This window comes from Ambystoma mexicanum, chromosome 13 (assembly GCF_040938575.1).
Source record: "Ambystoma mexicanum isolate Mex_15411 chromosome 13, UKY_AmexF1_1, whole genome shotgun sequence".
Taxonomy (NCBI): Eukaryota; Metazoa; Chordata; class Amphibia; order Caudata; family Ambystomatidae; genus Ambystoma; species Ambystoma mexicanum.
The window spans coordinates 253,508,714-253,525,937 of NC_090938.1; the positions used below are offsets into that span (position 1 = coordinate 253,508,714).

A 17,224-nucleotide genomic window follows, 5' to 3' on the forward strand; every position below is an offset into this window, starting at 1 on the left:
CAAAAAATATAGAATGTCTCCGTATTTATGGTTCTGTGGGGCTGCAAAGCACGCAGACAAAATGCAAAGATGGAGTGTAAATTTCAAGTCCTGTGAGAATGCCTTACACTGAATGTAGCTAACTAGGAATGTGTGCTCGTTCAAAGTGAAGGTCAGCTGCTTTGATTTTTTCTCGGGTGCCAGAATGGCCCACGACTCAGTTTAAGGTTCTATTGTATTTTGACCTTGACAGGCCGGGACCACGTAAGAAACGATAATGAATATAATTTCAGAAACGAAAGCCATTTCATGTTCGTTCATTAGAAGAAATAACGTCGGCATAGAAGGAGTGGTATTTCGGGGCTGCCCTACGCACAGACACAATGGAAAATGCAAATATAATGTAAGTAACTCTTTAGATGAGTTTATACCGCAATTTAATTACTATACAGTAGCTTTAAAGACGGGTTAAGTTGTACTTGTTCGTTCTATGTGGCATATTGTTTTGTACCGCGCACTATCTTGGGGAGAACCGTCTACTTTTACGGAAGCACCTCAAAACCTTTGCTTCTGCTTTCTCTCTCCCTCTCCCCTGCTACAACTGGTCCACTGTCTGCGATCTCGGTCCTGGGCCCTTCCACTCTCCACCTGCACTCCCTGTCAACCCCTGCACTGAGGGACTGTCTCAGTATCCTACAGCCCCCCCTTGACGTTTAAAACCCAGTTGCACTGTCCTAGCTATGAAATAATTTCCCGACCGAATATATAAAATGAATAATTTTAATAAAGATCTGATGGTGAGACTAATTTCATTGTTTATGTTTTTCAAACAGGTACATCATGCATTACTGCATGTGTCACGAGTACCAGACACCGGCGGACGGCTTTTTTAACCGCCAGTTGCTTCTCCGCGTGAACAACGTTACCACCCTGACCATTTTATGGGACGATCGCCAAGTACAAGTATGCCCTTACGCGGTACTAACGGCTAGATGCAACATACAGACCGTTGTGGTGGCCTAGTGCCTCGTTGTTGGAACAGCCATGCGATTATCAGTGCGACCGAAGAGCTTATTTTATCGTAAACCAACACCCTGTTTACTGCACACGAACATCGCTTGCCTCAAGACGAACTATTTTGGATCGAGAGCAAATAAAAATGAAAATCGCTGAATATTCTCTAAACATTTGATGTCCAATAAATGTACTTTGCCAAATGTACAATCTTGCAGTTTGCTTTTAAACCACAGTTTCATATTCCGAATTGTGGCGCTGTATTGTGAGATGATCTAAGACCCTGTGTACAGCAAAGGAACATCGCGTGCCTCAAAACGAACTTTTTGGAACGTGAGCAAATAAAAAAGAAAATCGCTGAATATTCTCTAAACATTTGATGTCAAATAAATGTACTTTACCAAATTTACAATCTTGCGGTTTGATTTAAAAGTACAGTTTCATATTGCGAATTGTGGCGCGCTGTGTTGTGTGAGCTGATCTGTGTTGATTTCCGGGTTCTGTGTGGAGTCGCGTAGAAGACGCCTGGGCGCGTTTGCCTACGCAGCACAGTCACGTCACGGATAGAGGCGGGGAATATGAATGTTTTGATAAAGTCTGTTTCAGGGGCGGGGGATTTGATTTAGTGCCGCAAAAGCAGGTGAGCCAGGGCGATGCGGCAAGTGATAGGATTATCAGAAAATGGCGGCTGATTTCGAGTGCGTTAATGGACGAAAAGTCGGGTAAGGTCCATAGGAAAGTTTTCTACGATCTACCGAGTTATGCTTAAAAACACATGGCCGAACCATAGGGACAATAAAAAAAAAGTCCCGGAACTGGCAGAAAAGGGTTAAAAATAATGCGAAAAGATAGCTGCCACCAGCCCTGTCCATGACACATCTGCACATCCCACAAAAAGTCCATCGGGAGTATCTAGGGCCTTTGGAAAATGACTACAGACCCAAGTACACTGTACTGGAAGGTACATTGTGTACTTGTTACATGTTGCAGAAAAGTTGCAACATGGGAAAAGGACTAAGGGAAACAAAGTCTCCCAGTACTGACTGTCTTAAGGGCATGTCAGTTTCCTCATAAAAAGTAAGCGAAAGCCCAGAGGAGTGCAGCTGAAGGCTCTGCTTCTCTGGCAAAGTTAGCCTATGGTGTCTAAACAGCAGCAAAATGTTTGGGGGTGTACACATGGAGGGAAAATTACATACAATTCTGAAATCTTTCCTAACACATATACTGCATGTCTCAAATGTTTGTATTCGCCACTAACAATCAGCAAGTTATAATTGTCTCTTGGGTAGTGAAAAATAGCATGTTCTGTGCATGTCGACAACCGAGGTGGCGTGTGTCTTTTTATGGCTGACTAGTAGTTTGTGAACTTGGAATTTTTCCCTCTGAATACTGCATCCACCGTGTAAAGAATCCTCTTGGTGCAAACCCTGCCACACCACTTTTACTGGCCAAAGGGGTACGATATTGAAAAAATACTTCATAAATAGGGAACGCAGCAGAGTCTTAACCATTTGTTCGAGTTCAATTTATACTACCCAATCCGTCTTGTTCACAAAAAAGGTCAAAATCAGAATTGGAGGGGGCTAATTTTAGACAATTGCACAGGACAACCTCCCAGTAACATACCTTGTCTATGGAAATGTCAATGTTTACCATAAACCATATCTAGCTTGCACAGCCAGGTGTGAACATCTGACAACCAAGTGATATTCTTTTTTCCATACAAATGCACTATTTCATCAAGATATGATATATGATGTGGAGGGGGAAGGCGCTACCACCCAAGGGGATTTCAGCACAAGTCCAAGTTCAAAGAAGGCTGAGAAGGAGGGTGCCGATAGGTCCACAGGTTTCATGGTTTCTATAACCGATTCCCCTGGGGCAGACCATATGTGTTAAACAGGGTAACAGGTTTAAGAGCAGCTTGGTCACCAGGAGACTTCCTAGTGGTCTTGGTCTGTATCTCAAAGGTTGTGGAGCCTACAGGTTGGCGCAGTAGGTCTCTGATAAGCACATTTTCTGTTGCATCTAAGCCCCTGTGCCACCCGCCCTCCCAAGTCTGTTAAATCGCCAAAATTTTGTTAAGTGAAAAAAGAAACAGCAGTTTAATTATCAGAAGATGAACAGGCAAAAGCTTATCAACATGTTTTTTTGCAATAATAAAAGACAGAATCTCACCTCAACCCGAAACCCAACTAACCCGTTCTGCACCCCCATTCCTCCCAGGCTTCCGAGTTTTGCTCCTATTATAGGGTTCAAGATGCTCAACCCCATATCTTCGGAGAGGCCACTGTAAGAATTCCGGCATGCAGTTCCCAACTACCACATAACAAAAGAACGTATTTTACTTTCACAAAAATTTGTCCTCCATTTCCATGGCTCTCCAGCATCACGTGGCAATAGACTACCAGGTCATGATGACGAACTTGCTGCCTTCCATCTCATTCTCCTCCTGCAAGGGGTGTAGGTCCTCCACCCCCTGACACACATCCTCTCACCAATGTGGGCTCATTGTCTTTTCTATTTGAAACCATTACAGTCCACAAAATGTCAAGCCGATGGTCCACCGCCCCCAGCTTGTCTAAACGTCTTGAGCGCAGGAGCTTCTGGGGCATGCATGCCTAGTTCTTATTGCCACATGCACGCATTACCTTCAGTAAATGGAACGGGGAATCCCTCAAGAGAGTCCTCTGAGATTCAAAGAAAAATAACAAACACTAGAGCTAATGGTATGTGGATGCGGTAAAGGGATCAAAAGGTAGAGAAAGTTTCATGTTAAGTAAACCTTCAATATCATTTTTTCATCACCCTCCACAAAGCCGCTTGTATCATGTCCTGACATCGCTCTACTCATGGTATAACTAATAAGGTTGGGGTCAACATGCTCACAGCGTGTTGCCATAAAGGGCAGCTGCAACAGCCTTAGTGTGATAGGCCATGAGGGGAAAATACCCCCAAACATCATGTTAAAGCAGAGAATTGCCCCTCAGTTCAGTTGCAGATCTAAAGGCCAAATAAACAAAGCAGGGGACTGTTAGGGAATTCATGAAGCTGAAGAGTGTGTACAGTATTGTAGTTTAAAATGTGTGTAGTTTAACATTTGATACTGACACTTAGTATTGGGGTAAATGGAGTGAGTTAGGTTTGTAGTGCACAGGAGACAAGATTGCTGGTATAGCGGCAGGTGCACGAACACGAGTATTCTAGGGTGCAGAAAATAATGCAAAATTGAAAGCTGAATGGCTGTACTTCGCAAGGCAGAGCGCGCAATGTACCAGAGGTGATGTCCTTTAAAAATAGTATGCTTGTTGTTCATGCAGGGCAGGAGGAAAGAAAGGAAAAGACAGAGAGAAGTGTAACATGTTCCCCAGGCCACAGATGACACCACGGAAGAAGCTGGGAAATTTTAAAGAAAATATACATAATCATAAAGAGGAGGAGGTGTTCAAGGAGAGTTTGAAATAAAGGTAGGCAAAGGGGGTAAAAAGCTAGAGAAAGAGAGAGAGAGAGAGAGAAAGAGAGAGAAAGAGAGAAAGAGAAAGAGAGAAAGAGAAAGAGAGAGAAAGAGAGAGGAAGAGAGAGAAAGAGAGAGAAAGAGAGAGAACGGGAGAAAGGAAGAGAGAGAGAGAGAGAAAGAGAGAGAAAGAGAGAGGAAGAGAGAGGAAGAGAGAGGAAGAGAGAGGAAGAGAGAGGAAGAGAGAGGAAGAGAGAGAACGGGAGAACGGGAGAAAGGGAGAGAGAGAAAGAGAAAGAGAAAGAGAAAGAGAGAGAGAGAGAGAGAGAGAGAGAGAGAGAGAGAGAGAGAGTGAGAGAGAGGCTGCGTGACTGGGGATTTTGGCGAGGATCATGTGCTGGGCTGCCGACCAGTATAGCTGGGAGTTGGAGCTGCCAAGAACTCTTAGAAGGTCGTGGTTGGAATCCGAGGCAGTGTCCTGACAGAGACACGCCGAGACATACCTGGCTGCAGGAAGAGTCCTGGCAAGCCAAGGGCGGGACAACCCTTCGGAATAAGTTAAAGAGTCCAGAAATCATTGGGGGGGGGGTTAATAAATAGGTGAACAATTAATTAGTACCTCCCCCACAGCCATGTCTAACCCGATTATGTGTTGTGAAGTCTGCTGTTTCGCGGTTTATGCCGAATGGAACATGACCTACTGAAAATGTTCAAGAATTACCCAAAGCCTCACAATTGTTTGGTCTATTCCAGCTTTACACAAGGAATCCTTTCCCACACCTTGTAAAACAGAATCAAATGAGGCTTTAGAGTCACTCACAGAACCTCTGAATAACTATCATGGGAAATCCCCTAATGTGTAAATCAAGACAAGAACTACCAGTTGTTTTAAAAACGTAGATGCCTTACATTGGAGGAGCCTGTATCAACCAAGGAAACACCAACTGTTAGCTTGATAGATACCCAGGCCAACTACCCACTCTTAGGCCTACCTCTGGGTGAGCTAGTGGCGGTGGCAGAGTAAATGGAATATCCTAATTTCAAAACTGCCTGTCAAGGCCATGTCTCCCAGAACAGTATAATATCTCAGTTCAAAGGTTTATTCGGATTAGTACATCCATTAAACTCTACAATATAACAGTTAAAAACCCATTATTCACAATTACATTTTCTAACAGTTTCAAAAGCACAGAAATAAAATTGCCCTGCAGGTATACAAAAGTTAATATAGCGCAGATAAAACCCGGTAACATAGATTGCATAAATCCTTGCTAGTCTGATAAAAACCACTTTGGTTTATAGCCTTTTTCAGGTATGCCTGGAGGGCCTCGGCTGACAATGCTGAGCCCACAGGCAATAAGGAGCATAGGGGCGGCCTATATGCGTGAATTACCATATTCCTGAGCACCGGGAGAACTGTAGACCCTTTCACTTTTCAATATGCCGGGCAAAATAGTACAAAGTGTTTCAGGTCTTCTCTTACCGCCCAGAAGCTGGACAGCTCGGATTGTTAGGGTACCCAGACCACTTTTCCGTATTCCCCCTGAGCTTTAAATAGCCAAATCTGGCCCGTGTGATCAACCAGTGATCTCTCTTTTTAGAATTCCAAACAAGATATGGCTGAATCACATTTGCCCTACTTATCGCAGCATGGTTTCTGTCAGAGTTGTTGGCAAGTTCCATACTCTTCCCTCTTCGCCATCATTGCCCAATACAGGGTCTGCTTATAGTCTATCATTTGCTTATTCAACAGCAAACTTTCAGGAGGGCAAAGGGTCAGGATATTGCAGGTGGTCAGGGCCTCATTAACATATGCTAGCCAGGGGATTTTATGCCAATTTGCCTTGAACATGAGACTGCTAATAATAAAATGGCTTAAAGAGGCTCGCTCATTAGACCACAGATGCAGCCAAAAGGTGCTCTGTGTTAATGCCCATTGGTCTTGCCACAACCCCATCTGCTCAATAATATCTAATTGATCCAGGACAGTGTGCTTGTTATGCCAAGCAACTGACTCACTTTTACATAACCATGACACCAGGATTCAGATCACGGACCTTAAATAACATTCTAAGACTTGTAGCAAGATGACAGATATACACCTCATAAAACAACAAGGCATGCCACAGATTATGAAAAGTATAAAATACGACAGACAGAATACTTTACCGAGAGAGATCAAGGCGTGGTGAATTTCTTTCATCACATTCCTGTAAAGTTCCTTTTGCCATTCCTGCAACAGCTTCCACTCCTCTTCAGAGAAACAGGCAGAAGTATCATGGAATGAAACCTGTGAAATGAAAGGGAAATGGTTTTATCAGTTACCTGGAAAGATATCATTTGATGTCTGTACTCTCATTGCAACAGAAACTTCAATTTCTTATCACTCTCAGATTATCCTCTTTCCTTTTCCTCATTCAGCATGCATACCAACGATTTCCACTGAAAATGGGGTAGGATATTGTGAGGAACTCATGGTGGCAACAGTACAACAGACACAAGTGATTACAGTTCAAGGGTTTTTATTAAACTGTAAATGCAGGGGGGAAAAACGCCTAATCTAAACCTAAATCTAAGATGGGAGCAAACATCGACCATCAAATAAAGATTAAGGCAATCCTTGTGGCTACTTGTCAAAGTAAAAGGGCCTATACTAAAAAAAAAAAATGTTTGCCAAATCCTTACAACTAATACAGAAAGAATGTGGGATAGGGTTCTCAATAAAGAAGGCAGTGTTCACAAATAATACGTCAGGATGCGATTGCCAGTGGTCTCCCTTCCCCACATTTTGAGCACGGGACAAGGTGGATCTCCTGAGCACAGCACACACTCAAACTTTCTCAGCACAAGCCAACAGTTCTGCATCAGCCATTAAGTTCTTCGACGGTTAAGTCTCTTTTCAATCAAAAGTCTCTTGCCTTCGAGGCCTGATGTATCCAACAAACAAACACAAAGTTATGCTTCACATATACCTTGGGTGATGGCTTCACTCCTGGATCCCCCTCTTCCGGGCATATACCCTTCCCCAAATTATATTCAATAAATCGATTAAACAGTTCCTTTTCAATGCACTTAGGGTGACATCTTTCCACCCCGGATCTCCCTCTTTCGGGGTCAGACCCCTTTCAGACGTTTGCCTCCCTCCTCGGGTTCACTGTGGCTTTTCTTACTTTCACAAGTCTTAATGTCTTTTTAAACAGTTCTTCAGGCTTTGTCGCTGATTGTCGGATTACCTCTGCCAGGTTCACTCTCACCAACTGGTACAGTTTACTGTGGACACCCCTTGGTCGGGTTTACTTCGCTCCACACACTATTCTGATTGTTGGCTTCCCTCTGCCGGGTTCACTCTTGCCAACTTTACGAAACACAGTTCATTACTGATTTCACCATGCAGGATTAATTTCCCTTGTTCACAATCATCTGTCGGTCAAAGACTTTCGACGGTACAGAGGATTTTACAAGACCCTCTGTATGACCATTTTGACCCCTCTTTGCCGCTTCCCAAGGCCTTCTGGTTATGGTAGTCTCTACCTTCGGGTAATCGCCCACAGTTTTCTACGTGAGCACCCATGTGGTGACAGGCGCCTCTGTTGCAGGCTTCCCCCACTTTCTCAATAGTTCCTTTAAGCTTTCCAACGTTCAAATTTGTTGTTTGCTACTTTTCATCCAACACAGCCTGGTTTCGTATCGACTCTCCGGCTGTGATGAACCTCTTGGCTTTCTTCTCCTTCGAGTCAAGGTTGGTACCACAGAGATCAGCATCTCTCCCTGGCTTGGCTATCAATGGAGGAGGGTCTTGTGTACCATCGACATTTGCTGCAACACACACTGGCCTTTGTTCGCGGTCTTATGTTTCCATCTGCAGAGATTTCACGGGCCTTGATAGGAAAGGGCAAATGTACTTCTCCCTTTGTCACCCTCACAGTATCACCGTCTTTCACCTCCTCTTGAACTGCCATGCTGCTTTAGCTCTCAGGTTGTGCAGTCTGTCTTGCTCATAGTGTGCTCTTGTGCTCCACCTTTTATCCTGTGGTGAAAGGAAAGGGCTGTCAAGTGTGTGTGATTCTGTTCAATTGCCTGACTCTGCCTAGCCCTTGGTTTGGGACATGTCCGTTGTCCTCCGTGATATGTGAGGGTGTTCATGTCAGAAAAGGGGGCTTTGCGGGGGAGAGTATCTGGGTATCTTACATGGTAAGATGGGAAAAGGTATTATAATACAGGGGTTGGTTGGTTAACTCAGAAGGATGAAATGGATAGGGTTTGTAAAACATACAGGACTGACCGGGATTATTATCGTGAAAGGAACATGTGGAATTGTGGGAATGATAGTGTTTTGTCTGAGCAGGTTGGGAATGTAGGAAATGATAATCAGAGGGATGGGAAAGAGAATATCTGGGACTATTTGGGTAGGACGGGAAAAGCATGAATTCTGAGAGAGGTGGTTACTGGATGTAATTGGGTTTGGATTTCCCGGGGATTTCTACAAGAGAGGTTTGACGGGAGACATACGGTGTCTCGAATGGCGTATTTCCCCAAACATACACCCGGGTTCCCGTACCCAGGTGATCCTCCCTCACTCATCCAACCCCAGGGTTGGGATCTGAGAGTGCCAGGCCTTCCATGGCCACTTGAATAAAGGAATCCCGAGGTCTACCTGGGAGAATACCCTCAGGTTTCTCACAGATATAGTGGGAGTCAGAATGATTCTTTTGACAGCCTGAAGGAGGTCCCCATCTATTTATTAAATTACCCAAATAGGAATACTGGTGTTCTGACGAAGGCCATAAAAGGAAGGACCAGAAGATCTCTATCTAGATTAATTCTGCATGATTAACTCTTACATTTATCATCATCAACCTTATGTTTATTCAAATAAGTCCTCTGCTTAGTCTACAAAATGACAAACATTATGAGAATGACTTCTAATAAAATAATTAAAACAATAAAGTGATCAATTTAAAACAAACAAAGCCATGGCTCGCAAAATCTACTACCCCACTCGCATTGGCAAGAACATTTTATGAAGGACGACTACCATTTGCATGGTACTTGACTTTGCTGGCGAGTAAGGGGGTGTTTGAAACTTGATTTGACATTTACTGCAATCCAACTTTGTTTGCCGTATATGGCAAATAAAGGTTTCAGTGTGCATGGCTGGCCTTTTGGTGGCAGCAGTGCACCAAATATGAAGTGTGCTTATGGTAACATGCACCATTTTACAGAAAGCACTGGTAAATAGTGTGTCACCTGCCACCATGTGAGCAAATGCATTTATCTTAGGTCAAGTATGTAAACGAAGGAACTCGCCCTGCAACTGTAGTGTGATTGTTAAGAATTTGCGAGTCCCAGAAGACATATACAAAAAGCATTACATCAATTATTGAACTATCCGTGCCAGCTGTCAACACGTGGCTGCTGGCTTTTGTGTTTTTGTCCTGCATCCTTCTGCAAAGTTGGCTATGATGGAGGGAAAAATGGCAGCTGCAGCCTTCCAAAGGAGAGGTGTTTAGGGCATAAGGGAGATACACCTTTTACATTATTGCCTTTACATATCTGTAATTCTCTAATTGGGCTGTGTTTTGCACACTTACCGGTGAAACTTTATTGTAATCTGCAGATATACTACCATATGCATAGACAAGATTCAGGCTTGGTACACTGAACTTTGCATACAACTAGCTACATTAGTCTTAGCCTGGTAAATGAGAACGGCTGTGCATCTGTGATGCAAATGTGACTGAGATTTTGGTTGCTCTCTTTACAGCCATCTGTGATTTTAGTGGTTAAGGTTCGTCCTTATTGCAAAGAGAGTAAGGTCTGCTAGACTTGCTATTTATATTTATTAAGGTCTTCTTAGGAAACATTTTCTGCAGCACATATTTGGCATGCATGAAACTAAGGAAAAAGTATACGAAATGACTCCTGCTCTACAGGAGAACAGGGATGTGTAGTGGCTAAAACTCCTTCATAGCCCCACGCTACTACCAAACCAGCAGTGGTAGCGCAGGTCCATTAAACCATACAAGTAATCAGAAAACGCTTGAAAAACCCACACCTATAAAGTAAGACGCATAGAATTCAAACATTTGTAAAAGGGCACACTGGGTAGATGAGCAGGGGTGTTTAGGCAACCAGATTGAGCAACAATGTTAATGTTCAATGATCATGAAGAAAAAGATAGCGAATGGGGGCTTAAAACTCACTGTTGACCCAAATTTGGACCGGGGGTCACGCAGTGCTCCAGATAAGATTTCGAAGTGGGAGGATTGTACTCCCCATTTTTTAAAAGTTGGGAGTAAAATGACTTTTTTACAGAGTAAAACTATAAGGCCAATTACCAATTAGAGTATTTCGTAGGCAAGTAAAAATATGGTTTTGTAATATTTATTTCTTTGAATCTAGTTATTCATGCACATTAAAAGATACACGTTTACATCTTACAATCATGCAGTTAAAATAGTAGTTTTTTCCTGTGGTACTATGTGCACTACTGGTCCAAACATATCCATGGAGCTGTGAGGGTGAAAGCAGGGTGCACAATTTCACATGTCTTTTTCCTATTTTTTTGTTGGGAGTATTTGCCAATTTTGAGGGAGTAAAAGTGGCAGATGCACCTCTTATCTGTAGGGCTGGGGACAGGACCTCTTCGCAGTGCTTAATTCTTTGTCTTGTGTGCTTGACAGCATTAAGCAGGACTTCTATGAACTTTCCTGCATTCGAGTTTGTGTCGAGACGGAGCGAGTTAACTTCTAGACAGGGCCATGTGTGACGCTCAAGACATTGAATGTTGCTGGGTCTCATCAGTTTCAGTAGGCTAGAAATTATGCTTCCGCTCAGTTAAGTCAACATGTTCAACGATGACTTCCAGCAGGTAGAGTTGGCAGTCAAATCAGGTCGAGAGGATGTTTTATTTGGTCAAGACGGTGCTCGGAATGCAGCGGGTGGGATGCTTCCATTTGAATTGCAGCGGCTGTGCTCTTCAGTAGTGTGAGACAGTGTTGATATGGCTCGAAGAAGCAGGTAAGCAGCTCGAAGTTTGTAGAGTACCAAAAAGCAGCACCTGTGGAATTAAAGGGCATTGAACGCAGTCAGCACCCTGGTGTAAGACTGGCTTTAGTTAGGTCAGTGCCACCTATGAAGGCACCAGTCCCCAGGAGACCTACTGGTAGATTTCCCTGTGCTCTGAGGGACTGTATTACCCTTCCTACAGAAAATTCACTAGGGCAACATGCTGGACTGGTCCACGTGACTATAGTAGATACAGCCAGACAAGACACTCAAACACATCAGTTCCATCATATCTGCAGTCCTGATCACAGTGATGATACTAGTGTTATATAAAATTGTTGTGGCTGTATAATTGTGTATTCTTAGAGGTCACCAGGCCACAACTAAGCATGGCTAATACTTAAACATTGATGTGCTACATGTCTGAGGTATACCTTTATTAAGTTTGGAAACAGGTGCAGAAGATTAAAAAGCTACCTGTTACTTTGTAAACTTGGTGTTCCAGCAGCAGTCAGCAATGCACATGTGAACTTTGAACATGCCCTCTGCCAATGTAGAGCTGGTACTTTAGATGTCAGGAGATGGGTTACACCAAGGGCTCATATATGCATTATCATTTTGGCATGGATCATTTATGAAAAAGTCCGATTAGCGGATCTCCCTTTCAAAAACAGAAATACATCAGTTTAGTATTAAAAATAAAAAAACTTCAGGCTAACATGCCATCACTAGATGACATTATGTCACAAGCCCCCAGCCAAAAAGGTTGCACACCACCCTTCTACCACATTCTCAAGGGGGAAATACCTACTGAGACCATCTGCATTGGAGTGCCTTTATCCACGTTTATGATGGATGTTCATATTCAGTCCCTGTAGAGATATGACCCAATGCAGCAACTTGGGATTCTCTCCCCGCATAGCCATTAGCCACCTGAGAGGCCTGTGGTTAGTTCAGATGGTGAAGTGAGACCCGGAAATTAAGGGTATCAACTTACGGACCAGCCAAACTACTGCAAATGCCTTCCTTTCAACTGTAATGAAATAGTCCATAGGCCCCTCTGTGAAAACAAAAATGGCCCATTGACCTGTTCTTTGGGAAGGTACCCACTCGAGAGTCTGCAGCCACACTTTAGCTCACTGTACCTTTCACAGATGGGAAATATTAATTTGCTTATCAGTCTTTGTCCCACCCACATGGGCAGTCCAGCACCGAAATGCTATGGCAATTCGCTTCTGAAAAAGAATACCAACAGCAACCCCATACACGTGTTTCAGCCTTTTTGGGCCTCATCAGTGAGGTGGCGCTGTGCCTCTCTGAGCACAGTGAGCAAGGGGTCCACGTCTGCATGACCCTAGGAAACTTAGGGTGACTAAACCTAAGTCCCTTAAACAATCATGAAATAGTCCATAGGCGCCCTTCTGCGAGAACAAACACGGCCCATTGACCTGTTCTTTGGGAAGGTACCCACTCGAGAGTCCGCAGACGCAGTTGGGAAATATCCATTTCCATATCAGTCTGTGTCCCACTCACATGGGCAGTCCAGCACCGAAATGCTATGGTAATTCCCTTCTGAACAAGAGTACCAACAGCAACCCCTTGGATTTGTAGCCCAGTTGCGTTTTCGCATTGTCAATCGACTGCTAAGGTATGGGTATGGTTGTTCAACCCTGTTGGACTTTAGCTGTGCCAACACGGCTCCAATTCCAAATTCACAGGCATCTGTCTGTATAAGGAATGTGGGCCTAACATAATCCATATTATAGGTTTTTGAAAGCTGTTTGGCAGGCAGGAGTCCAGCTGACCTTCTTAGGCATCTGTTTGGGTTCTCCAATCAGAGGCTGGCATTGGCAGCTGGTGAACACTTACATTACTTGAATACCATGCAGGTAACCTTATTTGTATTTTAATTTATTTGAAGAATAGGGATGTCAATTTCAAAAACGACTAGCAAAAACACATTTACATATGATGAAGGCATTCCGACAAAGGGTAATAGCACAAAGATGAGATCAAGTGATGAGCCAGTTTATGAGGCTGTAAAAAAAAAGTGGCACGTATACCAGGGATAAAACAAAAACATGTAAATTAGAAAATAGGTGACTTACCAAGGTAATATTAACCTTTGGGGTCAAATGCTTCAAACTAAAGAGGAGTATAAAAAAATTACATGAGTGCAGTGGAGGATCAGAGGGAATGAGATGGTCAGTAAACCGAGATATAATCAAAGAGTTACTGCGCCACAAGACCATCAACAGCTTTGTACGTATTACCCAATTTGACACTAGCTGATTTGATCGTGGTGGATTTGATCGAATTTTTGGGGAATAGTTTTCGCCGCAAATATATGTGGGGGTAGCTTTAGGGGAATAATTAATATGGGTGATTTGGGGGGCAGCTGCAGGGGGTCTCCCCCCACATATATTTGCGGCAAAAACTACCAAAAAAGAAAAATAATTTGATCAGTTCTACCACAATCAAATTAACTCTAACAAATCACCCAGATCCAGCTTTGTAGACAAGAAGGAACTTGAAAAGGGAATGCATGAAGAGCCAACCACTATGTTGTGCATAGGTAGAAGTGGGGGAGGATATGAGTAGGTTATAGACCGTGTGGGTAGCAAAGTTGAGAAGTTTGTCTAGAGGGAGGAAGGAATAAAAAGGAAGGCCAAGGAGTAGGATTGGGCACTAGCCAGCTTTGCGGTTGGACAGTAGAGTATTTTTAGAATGATAAAAATGATTGCAGTGGGAGGTCGCAATGAAAGAGGACCCCAGGATTGCGAGCCTTGTAACGAGGGAGCAAGAAGCTCAGCCAGGCAGGAGATCGGTGAGGGAAGAGTGCGAATGGCATTGGAAGCTGGTAGAAAGATGACTTCCATTTTTTAAGAGTTCAGCATGAGGCAGTGGAGAGCAATACAGTGAAGAATTGCATTGAGACAGTTCGTAATCCGTTCCAAGATGGCCCGGGTGAAGAGGGAAAGGGACAAATATTGTGTCATCAACAAAAAGGTGATAGTGAAAGCCAAAGGATGAGATGGGTTTTCCTAAAACAGAAATAGAGAGGCAAACAGAGTCGGTCTAGATGGCCATAGTCCTATTGCTCACAAGATCAGGATCAGAAAAATGTTCTGTACCACTCTGCATGTTCCATAGAACAAGAGAATGAGGGCAGGGTTTCATGTTGGCCACAATGGCACATGGAGGTTGCTGCCATATCTGGACCTCTCTTTAGTCATTGCTGATCCCAGAGCATGATATGTAGACCGGCTCTGTGTTGCTTTCAGGTGATCTATATGTATGCATGTTGGGGTTTGGCATCTTTTGCTATAGCACCCTGGTAGATTAGAAATAGAGTGTAGATGGTTACCCCATGAAGTCCCTGAGTTTTCTAGCCCCAGCTTGGGCACTTTCGTTACCTCAAGCTAGGAACGGACCCCACAGGAACCAACCATCCCTACCCCCAACCCAGCTGGACAGGAAGGGGCGCCACACAACCTGCAACATAACAGATCTTAAAACAGAAGATGTGCTATGCCACGAGTTCTTACCTTATTTTGGATAATGCAACAGACACCAAGGCGGCTTTTTTTTTTTTTTAAGGGCTCCCAACGGGATGCCCTTTTTATTTTAAACAAAAACACCTTAATGCTATACGCATTACCCACTCTACAGAGTTCCCCTGTGCAATTTCCCTCTGAGGGATTAGCCCAGTCAGTCAATCCTCCCTGATAAGGGTCCAGGGTCGATCCTTAGGATGGAACAGACCGCTACTGCCCCCCTGGCACCACCCACTTCGGAGGAGGGCCAGGAAAGGGCAGACTGGGTGGTCCCACCCACTAGGTGGCTTTCAGCAGGCCACCACTTATCCTTCCTGTCGCACGCCAAGGTTCTCCCGAATACCCCTCCTTACCCAACTGCCTCACTTATTCGAACTTCCAAACAATTCCATATACATTCCCAATTTACTAAATTAGAAGCATGCATACCCATCTCAATAACAATAAACATAAAAACTGAAACAGTTCAGTTTATTACCATTTTTGACAGAAATGTCATAGGTGAATACAATATACAAATATGTCTAATACATGTAATGGACAACAATTTCAACCTTAAATAATAAATCCAATAAAACATCAAAATTATGTGAAAAAGTGCATATAATGTGCATTTGCATCAGTTAATAGTACTCAAGCAACGTCGTCTTCTCTACCAGATTCTGTGCAAATATTTGGCTACTGCAATAATCATTATTTAAGTCAGTCAAAGACACTTTACTCGTCTTGTACGTCCTACCGGGAATATAGATCTATACGCAGATCATTTGACATCACAATTAAACTCCTTCACATCATTGTAAGGGTGTTGAAGTAGGTGACTGAAGCACAGGTGGCATGCTTCTGGTTATAGACTTTTATTAATGACCAAATCAAAGAGACAACCCTATCTGACCCACGTTCAAAGAGGGGTTTCCCTTCCCCAAATAATACTAGGAAATTGTCAGGATGTCAGTCTAAAGCAAAGAGTCTACAGTCTTGTGTCAAAAAGCCCAATTCCACCCCTTAGACTATAAACTTAATTGAGAAAGGGGTGGTTTTCTTGGTCCAGAAATATTACTTCTTTCTTCTGGACATCAATTCAGAGTTCAGTCCTGAGTGAAGCAAACAAAATTGTTCATCTCAGGAATGTAAATTAAAAGTCTCAAAACGGTTCTTTGAGTGTATTCTAGCAAAACACACAAAACAAAAGTCTTCTATCTTCACAGCGTTACAGGCATGACTCCCTCCCCACGCCTTTCTTTGGTTTCTCAATGGTTCTCACAATGCCCAGGCAAGTGTCTTTCTTCTCGTGGCTTTTAACAGATGTTTCATAAAGCCAAGAGGACACTTCCCTCCTCTTGGTTCTTCCCACAATATTCATCAAGACAAAGCGGTATGTCTCCCTTATCCCTGGCCTTTCTCAAAGCTCCTCAGGATGCCAATAGAATGACTCCCTTTTCTTGGCTGGTTCAACAATGTTCATAAGACCAGGGGGTTTGTCTCTATTTCCCAAGCGCTTTCTCAAGCGCCTCAGGATGCCAAGAGAATGGCTCCCTTTTCTTGGCTGGTTCAACAATGTTCATAAAACCAAGGGGTTTATATCCCTTCCCCTGGCCTTTCTCGGGCTCTTCAGGATGTGAAGAGAATAACTTCCTTCTCATGGTTGGTTCAACAATGTTCATAAAACCAAGGGGTACGTCTACCTTCTACAAGCTCTTCAGGATGCCAAGTGAATAACTCCCTTCTTTTGGAAGGTTCTCACAATGATCTTTAGACCACGGAGTATGTCTCCCTTCTACTGACCTTTCTCAGAGTGCTCTTCAGGATCTCCAGTGCTCACCATGTTCACAGTCTACACGGTTCACTAACCTGCCAGGTACTGTGACTATGATGATGATCCCAGAGGCAGTTTGTCATTGGCTATGGGTCTCAGACCCTTCTCCATTCCCCTTGTTCCTCAGGAGTTACACCTGGTTCACTATCCTGCCAGGCCTTTCCCCTTGTCGAGTTCCATATCCTCTTTATTAGTTTCTTTCTTCGTTGCAGGTCCCAGAACCCTTTTTGTATTGGGTTCTTTCTCTTCTTCGGGTCCCAGACCCCTTTGGCATAGGCTTCGCTCTCTCTCGGGTCCTAGGCCCTTTTTTGCATTTGCTCTTTTGGGTTCCAGGCAAAGGTTTCTCTCTCTTTTTGAGCCACCACAACTGTTCTGGTCTCTCCACCCTCTTCTGGG

The 17,224-nt window shown here is 43.6% G+C and overlaps 1 protein-coding gene across 2 annotated transcripts in view; it reads right to left on the reverse strand.

Annotated features, from left to right (window-relative positions):
- LOC138521152 (zinc finger protein 398-like) overlaps positions 1-17,224 on the reverse strand; it is a 405,528-nt gene that overhangs the window by 305,230 nt on the left and 83,074 nt on the right. For both annotated transcript variants that reach the window (XM_069633731.1, XM_069633730.1), the window contains exon 2: positions 6,617-6,737. In XM_069633731.1, the coding sequence (XP_069489832.1) occupies positions 6,617-6,737 (121 nt within the window). The remainder of the gene's footprint in view (positions 1-6,616; positions 6,738-17,224) is intronic.